We start from the raw sequence: 14,242 nt of genomic DNA, 5'->3' as shown, positions 1-14,242 counted from the left end.
AACCGCTACACCGTGGGCATCGGCAGTTCTTCGCGATAGCTCCTGTCGAAGAGCTGCGTTCTCTTTTTCCAGCGCGGTCATCCTGGTGTCCGTGAGCCTCGTCGCTGCGTTGCCGCTGTTTTGCGCTGGCCCCACTCTCTTCAACGCTTGATTTTGCCACGCGGTGTTTATGTAACACGCCGCGTCCTTTAGCGCCTTCACATAGGTACCTTTTAGGTTGGACGATGTCGTTGCAACCCGCATTATCCCTGCGTCCTGCCGTGTGCCTTCGGCGCTGACGTCCGCTGCCGAGCTCGTCCTGACTTCCATTGCCAGTTTTTCTTCGGAGATGTCCGGGGTCAGCGACACCAGTCTCCTCTTCCTCCCTTTGGTCACCGTCGAGACCAGTAATATGCGCGACATGAGTGAAGTAACCGACTCTTCGTCGTGGGACCTCGTTCGCGTTCGGAATCCTCCTGCTGCTAGCGACGTGGCATCGCCTACCATGGCCGGTGCGAGGAAAACGCCCACCGACCTGTCTCTAGTTCTTTGTGGGCTCCTCGTTTCCACCTCCATTTCGTTGTTTCCCGCCTCGCCGGGCGTAGAAACGCGCCCGGTGGCCCGGTGGCCCGTGGGTACACCCTCGAACGGCCGTGGTCGCGGGATGTCGACGCGGCGGTGTCCGCTTGATTACCCGCTGCTGCGTTGGTACTGGGGTCCCCCACCACAGCACCCGTAGACGTATATTGTATTTTAGTCCGTCATGCTTCTTTTCGCCTGGTTCAGTTTTTTAGCTACAGTCTGTAAGCACGGTCGCGGTCGGTAACCGAACCCACAGTCGGCAGGTATAGCCACGGTCGGTAACTGCGTCGTTATCTTCGTACGATGATAATGTATTTTCTATTTCATCAAGTTGTTTTTGTTCTTTTAACGCTTGGAGAATACCTTTTTTAAAGTCTTCGAAGACATTTAAAACGGTTAGTTGGGGGATGTACTCGGTTGTAATTGAGCTTTGCTTCTTTGTCTTTTATCATTTTTTCGGTTAGTCTTTTGCGCAGCTCTATGATTTTGGGAATTTTTCAAACTCTCTGTACGGCTATCTGACATAGATTCGATTCTCTCCTTATCGTTCTCTTGCCGAGAAGAAGTTTTTACTCGCGGATGACTTTCAGCGGCATTTCCCTTCTCGTCGTTCACCGGTTTCAATTTAATGTTACTAAGATTAGAGAGCAACTCGTTCAATACATCGCACTTCGCCTCACCGGTGGTTTTCTTACTCATTTCGGCAATCTTCTTGGCCGTTGTCGGCTTTGGTAAAATGGTTTCTACCCTTTCCAACGGCGCTTTAGACTCCTGTAAAATTTTCTGCATCTCTGAATCCATTTTTATCGACTCGCTTAACCGGTTCGACAATGTTTTTCCTTCTTCGTCTTTCGAAATCGGTACTTCGCTCTTCGCTAGTGATTTTGGGTGAACAGCAATAATTTCACAGCTCTTCCATATCTGTATCCTCGGACAACATATTTATTAGAAAAGAGTTTCGTTGAATTAAATAATTAAATTAAATCGGGTTAGTGATACTTCTGCTTTTTTTCCAGTGATTCGTTACCTATAAAACTATCTTGTGATTTTTTAGTACTTTGGCTAACTGGAATATCCTTCGTCTCCTGTCTCGTATCATCTGTAGTAATTAAGCCCTTGAAATTTCTCTCGCTCTCACCTAATGAAATATCGCCAGTGTCCAAATTATCGTCTTGCACATCAGAATCTTCACTGCCGTTCGCAAAATCATTCGACGTGAAATCACAAGGATTTATTATATTTTGAAGCGATTCGTTTACGAAAATCTTTCTTCTGTACTCCCCCGCGGATTTATCGACTGAATTCATTTGTAATTGCTGTCTGTCAACTACCATATCCTCTTCAGCTGACGACACTTCATCCCTAATATCAGTCTCTGTTCTATTTGATAATAAATGTTTTTTCAAACCGTTATTCTCTACTTTGCTTTTTATTATTTGTTGATCAAAGACTTTTGTCTCGTTTATTGTCGATTGTTCTTCATTAATTTCAGTCCTTAGATATTTGTCTCTACCAATTATCGAATGTTCCTGAACAAAATTGACGTTTACCTCATTTCTTATTAACTCCAATATCCAATTAAAGTTATTCGCAGTCGCATTAGTACCGACAGAAATGATTTCTTCGCGTTTTACATTGTTGTTTTCATTTTCAGAAGCTCCACTCGTCAAATCCTTTTCATCGTGATATTTTTTATTATCTTTCACGTTATTTAAAGCAGTGCAGTTATTTGAAGGCCGCGCAAAACCGTTGTCCTCGGGCGGTCTTTCCGAACAATCGTCTCTAACCTCACCCAACACAGAACAGCATTCCCCTTTCAACTTGATTAAACTCGACTCCGCTTCGCTGACGTCCGCGACTATTAGTTTTTCCTCGGAACAAAGGGACTCGTCTTGCGAATCGTGCCCGATCGAAGCACCGGTCGAATCATTGGAATTACCACTATCGTTTGGAATTACCACTATTGTTACTTCTATCGACGTAATCTTCGAAAATAAAACGACGCGGTACGTTGAAATTTTCGACCAAACGATCGATAAACTTAGTGGTCCATGTGTCCAAACATTTTTCGAATGGAAGGTTCGTGGTAGTCACGCGGAAACACAAGACACTCTCCTCGTCGTCTAACGATTTTGCGAAGAATTCGCGAAAGGAATTGCGAAGGGAGTTGCGAAAGGAATCGTGAAAGGAGCTGTCGAAATTCGCAGAAGGCTCATCATTGAAATCGTCTTCACGCTGCATCGTGTTGAACATCACATTTTGAAAATCGTGCAAAATGAAGAACAGCGGCGGGTACTTGTTGGTTTCTTTCCTAGCGAAAGTCTTGCATACAAACGGACGTTTTTGCGGCGACTTTGTCTCACTACTTGAACCGCACCTGTCGCCTTTTTCGTTTTCATCTTTACTCGCTTTCTCAATCCGTATCGAGTCAGCATCCTCGAGCTGCAAAGACCACGGCTGAGAAGTTTTCCCCGTAGAACTTAGACTATTTAGCGTTTCTTCCGCGTCGCCTACTGTCTGCGAGTTCGACGTCCTTTCTTCTCCCTGATCTATGGCGAAGTGAGATTTGATCTTTCAGACTCCTCGCGGCGAAGGCGGTGGCGCCAAACACCTTTTGTCTGGTTTTCTGAGACGAGTCGGTGACGTTCCTTTCGGAGATTTTGCAATCGCGACGAGCTTCGCTTTGCGCTTCTTTCGTCTCGGTGGGACTGACGGTGTACTGCTAATAGATTCTGTACCTGGAACAACGATTGATCGAACGTTGGTGTGCATGACACTGGTAAATTTCAATGACGCTCGGCTCTATCGTTCCTCACTGACGTGTATGGTCACTTCTATCAGTCTGAAGCTTTGATTTCGTCGCAGAATTTGCCAAACTTATCAAAGATAAGGTCAATTGTTCACTTGATATATACTATAATACAGAGACGACGTGTCAGTTTGAGAACAAAAGAGAGTTTATGGTAATGATTCGTGGGATTCGCATTTGCACATGATAGAGATTGGTCGAAGCACAAACAAGATATAAAATATTTAGACAGAAATTATGGAGTACGGAAACGCGTGACTAATTACGGTGTTAGACCATCCGAGGGATACTAAAGGTGATTCCCTATAAATGACAGAGCATCCTTTACCCCTCCTCTCTCTCTACCGCGAATAACAGTGATTCACTAATGCTGCCAAGTTTAAGTTTCCTATTGAATGAAAGAAGACCCTAATAAGACGACAGGCGAAATTCTAAAATCGATCTCAAATCCGGATGTGACAGAGCTAGCCAGATACTGCGTTCACTTTTGGGAAGAAAGCTTTTTCATCGTCGATATGTCAGTAGATTTATATATCTGTTAATTATTCTAGTCCTTTTATAAAATACATTTTTCTTTTCGGCATTAAATTCTAATTTTTGTTTGTACGTAGAAAGCATCAAGTTTAAATGTATAGATCGGATGTAGATTCAAAATTAAATTTGTATGACATATATCTTCGTAAGATATTCTCCTTATCGAAACATTCTTTTTATTTAAAGCATTCAGAAATTTGAACGGATGAAATTGAACTTCATGTTGTAGATAATCTTCAAAAATTGAATTAAAATGTATTCGATGAGCCACGTGGAGTAAACTGAACAAAGTTGCAAATTATTACAATTTTATTGATAAAAGACTACTGCCTAATATGAACTTCGGGTTTCCTTTGATAACTAAAGGACAGAACTGACGTGATGGTTCGTATTAAAGGCGCAAATAGAAAAAAAGCAGCAAATAGTGCCGCCTCGAACTGTGAGCACGGCTTTCGTCCGTTAAATGGATAAAAACAATTCGATTAAGTTACGTGGTGGATGCAGCCACGTTCTACATAATGGACGTAATGGCCTTAATGGTGTTTGCTATACGATTTTGCAAGTATAAGCGCCCACTAGCTTGGTTTGAGAATCGAAATTTAAAGACCAAGCGAACGATTGAAGAAAATTACAAATTCCTTTTAAATTTTCAGTATGCAAGACTACGTAAAAGGAAATTAAATACTGTTTAGTATTTAATATTTCTTTTGGAAAATTTCAATCCCTCCATTTTAATTCGAATGGCATTTTTATGTTACATCGATGAAGTATTGATTACAGATATACATAATAAATAATGTTTTTTTCTTGTAGATAATAAATTATACATTTAAAATATATGTTTACGAATTTATGTAACAATATGTAAAAATAAATTGGTCTCGAAAGTATTTATTTATCCTCTACTTTACAATTCTTTATCTTTTATAATTTAGAAGGCAAGAGTTTCATAAATTACATTTTACACTGTATTATGTAATTTGTGATAATATATAATTTGTTATTTTAATAGTATTCTCAAGTAAAACTATCGGCATAGCACGTATCTGAACAACATACGAAAATCAATATGCATATAAATTGTTTCGTTGCAACTAAGTACCCATTAAGTGCACAGTAACAAAAGTAGCATACCTGTTAGATAAAAATGGGTTTATAGAGTAAGTACTAACTTGCTTTATCGACGATTAAATAAAAACTTTGCGAATCGTCCTGCTGACGTCGAAGTCCTCTATACTGAGCAGCATACCTGCGGACTTAAGTGCACCATTATCGACAAGATCGGCCATGTATAGGCTGTTTGCATTGTGATTACCCATTGCACTCGATACGCCACTGCTGTACGCACTCGAGGTGTTTTGAACAGATGCAATGTCGGTGGTCCTTTGAACGAGCCATTTGTTTGTCATGCTCGACGTATCTGCTTCCGAGGACACGTCGAATCTGATGTCACTGAAATCGATGAAAACGTACTTATAAAGTTTGCTTGGAAAATCAATAATCACACTTTTCAATCAGACACTGAAAGCCATTATATCGTATACATTGAGTTTCTCGCCATCTCCAACTTACTAATTTAATCAACTCTTATATCAATATGTACCTATTAAAAGATAAATAATTGATTAATATTTGTCTTAATACATATTTTTCAAATATATACACATTTGCATCATTATTATATATTTCATTATATGAATATAACGATAAATAAGTATACTTTGTAAAACTTTACCATTTTCAGTTTCTGTTTGTACAAAATAATACGTTTAATTTCTTTTTTAATTTTCCCGACTATCCTCGTTCATATTTTCCACAAAAGACAAAATGTTGTCGGTTGATAAATTCCAACGCGTACAGCATTACATTCTCTGTTATATCATATGCTGTAATAATTTTCCAGAGTTTGGAGCATGACATCTAGAGATTTTCAAATTTCAAGGATAACCTACATACCAAGAATAATCAACACTCCGTTTGTAATATCCCGTGTATGTTTAAAACTATTAAGTACAGACCCAAAATTTTGCTTCCATTCTCGTTAAAATTAAGTGCATAACGAAACAGAGTATTGGGATGTTTCACTTGATTACTTCACTTGATTCATTTACAATATACAGTTCTACATCACCCAGTCGCAATGAAAGAATCAACCTCTTTGACTGAAAGTTCTTAAGCGGAAACAAGAAAACTTATTTTCATTTCAGTAGCAATTGCTCGCTCACTTAGTTAATATTAAAATTAAGTTTAATTAAAAAACAACTAGAAAAGATACTAGGATTCAAGGAAAGGAACATCTTTATACTCACTTCAAATAGTTATTTTCCGCAGGTTGTTCGTGATTCTTCCTGGAGGTCGCGTTTTTACGGGAAGTAGCTTGAGAGAGGACCAGCACTGCAGCATTTTCAGAGCATCTTCATACCGCAAATGCAATAAATTCTGCCCGTTTATCGCTACGATGCGATTGCCTGCGGCCAATAAATTTCTCCGAATTAATGCAGCCCCGGTAAAGAATGGCGCGACGATCTTACCTTTGTTCACATTTCTGGCCATATCGGCCGATCCTCCTACCGACACCGCTTGGATATAGACACCAGTGTCGCGGATCGAGTTCTGGTTGCCACGTGTTATGCCAAACGCGATGGTCCTTGCGAGATTCCTCACGGTCTGGCCGCCAAGACCTACACATTGTTACACTGACCCGCAACAAACCTAAGGAAATACCATAAACCGAATCTGTTTAGTTTCATTTCCATTCACATAAGTATTTTCGGTTTACGGATGGTCCTTATGTTTTTTTGCACGCTCTTACCAATTACGGAGAAAGCGGATGCCTAGCGAAATAGCAGGCTTTTCGCATGAACAAGGATGTCCATGAGCCACATCTGGATTTCTTTGTTTTCATAGTTTCATTTATTAACCAATGGTCATCGCGGATCGTTACCCTCACTTTCCTACCGAAAAGTATGAACGACGAATTCGTGTTCTTAGTTTAAAAAGGCACACCCACACCGAGCTTTCCTCCTTGATGGTACGAGATGGGTCTGCGACAGTTCTTCTTGTGATCTTTTTGTAATAAAAACATAACTCTGACCAATAAAGGCAGTTTTCTACTGAATCTTTCGGTTATCACTTAAAATTGCGCGACACCAGCATCGTTATCCTCTGTCACATGTAAACCCTATGCTGCCACCGTGTCCCCAATCCAACTTAATGACGATTAACTTGCTGACGAGCAGGATTCGTTCCTCGGCAAAGGATAACTCTTCAAGACGCGCTGCTAAGGAAGCGGATGTCACGTAATTTTTAAGTAATTACACGACTGTTGATTTTTTAGTATAATCTTTATTCTTTTAGACTCAGAGTTTTATTACAAAGGTCAATATTGTGACTGAATTGGAATTAGAAATAGAACCGGATTGAAATTAGAAATAGAACTGTTTGAACGGTCTCGTACCATCAAAGAAGAAAGCTCGGTGTGGGTGTTCCCTTTGGAACTCAGAACGCGGATTCGTTGTCCACACTTTTTGGTGGAAAAGTGAGGGTAACGATCCGCGATGCCCATTGGTAAATGAATTAGGTAGTAAAGACAAGGAGAGCTAGATATGGCTCGTGGGCATCCTTGTTTATGGGAAAAGTTTTATCTTGCCAGGCACCCGCTTTCTCCGTATTAGGTAAGAGTCGAGTGCAACAAACATAAGGACCATCTGTAAACCGAAAATGTTTAAGTGAAGAAAACTGAAACTGAACAGATTCGGTTTATGTCGTCTTCTTAGGCCTGCTGCGAGTTACTAGAACAATGGATAGGTCTTGGCGTCCGGACTACGTGGAATTTTACAAGGACCGTCACATCTGGCGTACCACATGGCAAAAGGAAAGTTGGTACGTGACATTCCCCCCTCCTTAGATTGAACTTGGTCCCTCAAGTTTTCTTCAGGAGGCCCTTTGTGAAATCGCACTCGATGTGATTTGAAATTGCAGCTGATTCCTCTTCTCTTTGGGGGTGGCATGTATTGGTTGAGGTACAGGTGTTGGGTGTTGGTGGAACTGTTAACTAAGATTTCATTTCGGCGAAAAGAAAAGGTTAGATTGATACATAAATGGTTATTCTGGCAAAGAGAAGTGTCGACCTGGAAAGTAGGGTTTTAAACGATTCCCATGTATTTTTTTTTCTTGAATTAAATAGTATGGGGTACATACTTTATCAATCGTGTACGGTCCCAACCATTCCACATCGAGTTTGTGTCTTTTATGGTCGTTATGTATTAATACGGAGTCTCCTTCTTTGAATACTGATTGCGGCTTTATGATTTTTCGTTTCTGATCGCGCTGATATCGCTGTTTGCTTTTAATTAATGTTTTACGCGCGCGTTGGAGTCTGGAGTCCCATTCCTTTTTACGGAACGTGACTTCGTCTGCGTATGTGCGTTGGGGATTCTTGGATATTGTGGAAGGGAGATTGGCTTGGTGTCCGAATGTGAGTTCGAATGGCGTGTAACCAGTGGAATCATGTATCATGGTATTGTATGCGAGGCATACAAAATTAAGCTGATCGTCCCATTCTTCATCTGAATTTCGCTGTATAGATTTCAACATGTCCGTTACTACTGCGTGTGTTCGTTCTAAAGATCCGTTACTCTGTGGGTGGAAGGATGTCGTTTTGATGTGTTTAATTTTAAACGCGTCTTCGTACTGTTGCATTAAACTAGATATAAAATTCTGTCCGCGGTCGGTTAGTATTTTCTTTGGAGCGGAAAAGATATAAATGTAGTGGTTCAAGAGTGCGTTCCAAATTGTCTCCGTTTGTTGAGTCTTTAGTGGCACGAGTATTAAATATTTTGTCAGTTCGTCATGTATGGACAAAATGTACTGATTGCCTTTCTTTGTCTTTTTCAATGGCCCTAGTAAATCCATAGCAATTTTATCGTTCGGTTCGAGGGGTGTGTCAGTGATACAGGGTTCTTCGCGCGGTCTGATGCGCGTGGTTTTAGATATTTGGCAGGTGTCGCATGATTCTACGTGTTGTTGTACGCGTTTCATCAAATCTGGTACTCGGTGCCGTTCACGAATGCGGTCGTATGTTTTTTGTATGCCGGGGTGTCCTACTAAGTCGTGATTTTCCTTCAATAGTTCCTCTATTTCCTCGTCGCGGTATGTTTTAATTGGTTCCCACGCGAAATTTAATTCTCTCACGGTGTCGTTCAGGAATAATAAAATTTGTTTGATCGCGTTCTTTTCTGTTTCTGTGAAACTGTCGTCGCCTATACCTATCTTTTCGTTTGCATGGATAATCTCGTTTAACTTGTTCAACCATTTAGTTTCGTCGTAATTCCCTAGCTCTGTCTTGTATAATTGATAGAAAGATTTATGGTTCGGAGGCATTTTGAGAATTTTGGGTAACGCGTCGGTAGATTTTTTCCAATCGTGATATTTTTTTTCGAGTTCTATGTTCAAATTTCTGTTTCGTCTAGTTAAAACATGTATCCTAGATAGTGCGTCGGCTGCGGTATTATCTTTTCCTTTAGTGTACTCTATATCGTATTCGTATTCCTCTAGTTTTAGTCTCCACCTCATCAGGCGTGACGAGGGGTCTTTGCAATTTTGTAGCCATTTTAGCGCTTGGTGATCGGTTCGAATAAGGAATTTCCGGCCTAACAGATATTGTCGGAGGCGTTTCACGGCCCATACGATTGCCAAGAGTTCTTTTTCGGTTGTGGAATAATTCTGTTCGGGTGGGTTCAAAGTTCGTGAGATGTAACAACAGGGGTGTCCGTCTTGTGATAAGATAGCACCTAAACCTTCGTTACTAGCGTCAGTCGTTACTATGAATTGTTTTGTAAAATCTGGGAATTTTAACACGGGTGATGAGCAAAGTTTGTCTTTTAGTGTTTGGAATGCTTCTTGGGTTTTATCTGTCCAATGAAATGGTGCGTCCTTTTTCGTAAGTTCGGTCAATGGTTTCGCGATTTTGGAAAAATTTTTGATGAACTTGCGGTAATAACCCGCTAGTCCTAAGAAACTTTTGATGTCTGTGGGATTGCGTGGCTGTCTGAAATTACTAACGGCTTCTAATTTCTTGGGATTTGGTTTTACACCTTCGGCGGTTACCAAATGCCCGAGATATTCCAGTTCGGGTTTAAGGAATTCGCATTTATCAGGCTGTATCTTGAGTCCGACTTCGCGTAAACGTTGCAATACTATCGCGAGATTGTTATTGTGTTCCTCGATTGACTGTCCGAATATTATGATATCATCCAAGTAAACAAAGCAATGTTTATTTACGAGTCCTCTTAAAGCGGTGTCCATCATCCGTTGGAATGTGGCAGGTGCGTTTTTTAAACCAAATGGCATTCTATTGTAATGGTAATGTCCTTGTGGCGTTGAGAATGCTGTGTATTTTTTAGAGTCTGTGTCCATTGGGATTTGGTGGAATCCAGAGGATAGATCGAGGGCCGAGAAGAATTTTGCGTTGCCTAGTTGGGATAGTATGTCGTCTATGTCGGGTAATGGGTATGCGTCTTGGTCAGTTAGTTCGTTTATTTTCCTAAAGTCTATTACAATTCGCCATTTCTGTTTCCCTGAGGCGTCTGCCTTTTTTGGTACTACCCAGACTGGTGAATTGTAAGGGGAGTCAGATGGTTCTATTATGTTCTTTCGTAGCATTTCGTCCGTTTGTCGTTTGATTTCCTCTTTGTGGCATTCGGGTGGTCGGTAAGATTTTGTGTTAATGACTTTGTTTTCCTTTAGCGTTATTCTGTGTTTAGCAAGGTTAGTGCACGGTAAAAGTTCGGTTTCTAGGTTAAATACGTCGAGGTAAAACAGCAATATCTTTTCGATTGGTTCACGGAGAGTTTTCTCTATATGCGAGAGTCTGACTAGATCTTTAAATGTGGAGACTTGACCGTATGTATTTGAATTTTCAATGAGATTAGTTATTCTGGTTGGGTACTTACCACCATTGATAAAGCATATCCTCGTCGGTTTTCCTTCCAGATAGACCATTTTTGACAATGCTTGTTTAGGGGGTACGTTGTTTTCCTGTTGCAACAGGAGAATGTTATCGTCCAGTTTGAGCTGTTGGTTTGAAAGTTCGTATTTAAATTTAGATAGCGCCGGCACACCGAGTATGCCGTCCTCTATAATCGGAAAGTTATCGTCTACCACGAAGAATTCTATGACCTTACCGAATAGTTTTATTAACGCGTGTTCATTAGTCCTAAACTTAGAATGTCCCATCGAGAATTTTTGTTCTTTCACTATTGTTGGTCGTAATACACATCGTCTTTTGAGCACATTAATTCCTGCTCCGCTGTCAACGAGGAGTTCATGTCGTCGTCCGTCGGATCGTAGAACCACTGTGGGTAGTCTTCCTGTTGTGGCGTTAATTCGAAGATCTGGTCTATTGGTTCCTTTGTTTCCTCCTTGTGTGTCTCGAGATTGTGGACTGCCGGTGGTCTCGGGTGTTGGCTGGGTGTTTGAAAATTTTTACATTGGCTAGAGAAGTGTCCGATTCGGTTACACTTCAAACATTTCATTTGAGTCCTTTGGGCGAGTGGCATTCGTTCGGTTTGCTGGAAGTTCCTTGGCGTCGGATAAGGTGTCGTAATTGGTTTCCTTATGGCTGGTTTAGGATAATTGGTCGTCGGTTGTTGCTGTTCGGGGAATCGTGATCGTTCCATTGGTCTTGATTGTTCCATTGGTCTTGGTTGTCGATTTCGATCTTCCCTGAAGTATCGCTCGATCTCGGAGGCTCTCTTTTCGGCTTCGGCGATGTTGGACAGTGGATAACCGAGTAATATCCGTCCTATTTCGGGTTTGAGTCCCCTTAGGTACACACGAACAGTCTTCTTCGTGATTTCTTCGGTCATAATTTTACGCGTCAGTGGTTGTGGGTACTCATTGGTTACTGCGTACAGCAAACGGTTGAGTATTCTTCTAAACCGAATATTAAAACTTTGCACTGATTCCTCGCGCCCCTGTCTCAACTCTCGTAATTGTTCTTGGTACTCATCCGAAGTCACTTGTGCTGCTAAGTTATTTCTCAGTGCGTCGCACAGATCACTGTAACACTCAATAGGAATGTTGCGAATACTTTGGGCTGCTTTTCCCACGATTTTTTCCACTTTTATTGCTTTTAGCAACAGATCCTGCTCCATACAGCGATCCTTCATACTTCTCACTTCTTTGATGAAGTCTTCAACTCCTACATCATCATCTCCGTTGAGCGTTGGGATGTAGCGTATTGCATCCTTAGCTCGTAGAGTGGGAGAAGCGGGCGGAAAATAGCCTCTTTCTTCCACCTCGGGTTGTTCGATGTTGGGGTGAACAGGTGGTCGGTTTATCTGAGTACTGCTGGTACTAATTTCATCTATCGTAACATAGGAGTCTAATTCGGTAGTAGCGTCACGTCCTGAATTTATTTTAGACATATGTTTTCCCAATAATTCTACGTCCGCTGCAAGTTTTTTTTTTTCATTGTCCGCTTCTTCCAGACGTTGCATAATAAGTGCGTTTTGTTTCAATATCGCGTCGAGTGTGGCACGAATCGAATTGTCCGTAACTTCGGTTGCGGAAACGGTCTCGGTTTCGTCTTTTCGCGATGTAGACATGATTCTAATTAAATTCACTGAGTCTGAACTATTTATTTGAGCTCGAAACGCTCGAAACGCTTGAGAAACTTGATTTTCTCGTACGGTAATGTACAAATGAATCTAGATTTCCAGCTTACCGTAGTAGCTATGGCCGTTGAGGAGTCTCTGGGATGTTTCCTCTCTGGTTGGTTCTAGATTCCGAATCTTATTCGTAGGCTTGCTCTGCGCTGACCGTAGTCCTCTCGTCTAGTTTCACCGTAGTGGAACGTTGAAAGTTGCTGCAGGGCTTCGTAGTAGCAAAGATTCGCAGTGGTCCGCTGATCCTTCAATCTTCAATGATGCGCGTACGCCGAAATCGTAATTTCGTTTTCACTGAAGCGAATGGATCCTGGCAGTGGATCGCCAAAATGTCACGTAATTTTTAAGTAATTACACGACTGTTGATTTTTTAGTATAATCTTTATTCTTTTAGACTCAGAGTTTTATTACAAAGGTCAATATTGTGACTGAATTGGAATTAGAAATAGAACCGGATTGAAATTAGAAATAGAACTGTTTGAACGGTCTCGTACCATCAAAGAAGAAAGCTCGGTGTGGGTGTTCCCTTTGGAACTCAGAACGCGGATTCGTTGTCCACACTTTTTGGTGGAAAAGTGAGGGTAACGATCCGCGATGCCCATTGGTAAATGAATTAGGTAGTAAAGACAAGGAGAGCTAGATATGGCTCGTGGGCATCCTTGTTTATGGGAAAAGTTTTATCTTGCCAGGCACCCGCTTTCTCCGTATTAGGTAAGAGTCGAGTGCAACAAACATAAGGACCATCTGTAAACCGAAAATGTTTAAGTGAAGAAAACTGAAACTGAACAGATTCGGTTTATGTCGTCTTCTTAGGCCTGCTGCGAGTTACTAGAACAATGGATAGGTCTTGGCGTCCGGACTACGTGGAATTTTACAAGGACCGTCACATCTGGCGTACCACATGGCAAAAGGAAAGTTGGTACGTGACACGGACATCGACTCGTCCTCCGGCACACGGAACGTCTCGTCATCTGTACGGATGTCAGCGTCTGTTGGAAATAGAAATCATACAAAATTTAAATTTACAAATCATATGATCCTTGCATGATGATGATGAAATGCATCTTGTTCGAAGAGATATTTTTATATTGAAATTAATATGTTTGCAGAATTCCTTAATTTCTTGAGGTATAGGATTAAGAAGATAAAATATCTTATGTTGAATATGTTATCCGATTTAGTGAATTACATAGCGCGATTGATTTTAAGAAATGCAATTTCAAATGAGTTATATGGCATTTGTACTTTAAATATAAGAATAAAAACTAGTACGATGATGATACAACATGCATCGATAACATGGCGCTGTATTAAAAATTTGTTAATTGTATACGTTTAAATATATGTTCGAGTGATAATTGTTAGTATTTGCAAAATCTAGTGGAAGTAGAAATGTTACTAACTGAGCACGTATGCTTCCGGTAGAGGAGATTCCGTTGATCGTGCGGACAATGGCTGAATCGAAGACTCCGTGTCTGATTTTAATGATAGCGACTCCATGTCGTCGGTAAGGGCGATGTCTTTCTGCACGAGGTTCCTGTAGATCGCTCGTGTTCCCATTTTTATCCCTAGACGACGTGGCAATTCGGCGTTCGATAACCTCCCGATTGTCTAGATGTTCCGTAATTCGGTAAACTTGAAGTCTTCATCTAAAACAGACATAAAGACA

General features: G+C 41.0%; 1 protein-coding gene across 1 annotated transcript; it reads right to left on the bottom strand.

The window, feature by feature from the left end:
• Window positions 1-957: 957 nt before the first annotated feature.
• Window positions 958-12,405, bottom strand: LOC132915331 (uncharacterized). The gene is made up of 7 exons (XM_060975134.1): window positions 11,394-12,405; window positions 8,131-11,259; window positions 6,214-6,298; window positions 5,154-5,356; window positions 2,893-3,110; window positions 1,561-2,546; window positions 958-1,489 (listed from the first exon to the last, which is right to left on the bottom strand). The coding sequence occupies exons 1-7, from the start codon at window positions 12,403-12,405 to the stop codon at window positions 958-960; spliced, it is 6,165 nt and encodes a 2,054-aa protein (XP_060831117.1).
• Between the last annotated feature and the right edge of the window lie 1,837 nt (window positions 12,406-14,242).

This window comes from Bombus pascuorum, chromosome 16, assembly GCF_905332965.1.
Source record: "Bombus pascuorum chromosome 16, iyBomPasc1.1, whole genome shotgun sequence".
NCBI lineage: Eukaryota > Metazoa > Arthropoda > Insecta > Hymenoptera > Apidae > Bombus > Bombus pascuorum.
This window is presented reverse-complemented; position numbering and strand designations above follow the sequence as displayed.

Coding starts and splice junctions, on each gene's coding strand:
- LOC132915331 (XM_060975134.1), bottom strand. CDS start 12,405: ATGCAACGTCTGGAAGAAGCGGACAATGAAAAAAAAAAACTTGCAGCG. Junction 11,260..11,393: donor CGGACACTTCTCTAGCCAAT/GTAAAAATTTTC, acceptor GACTACCCACAG/TGGTTCTACGATCCGACGGA. Junction 1,490..1,560: donor TCACTGGAAAAAAAGCAGAA/GTATCACTAACC, acceptor ATGTTGTCCGAG/GATACAGATATGGAAGAGCT.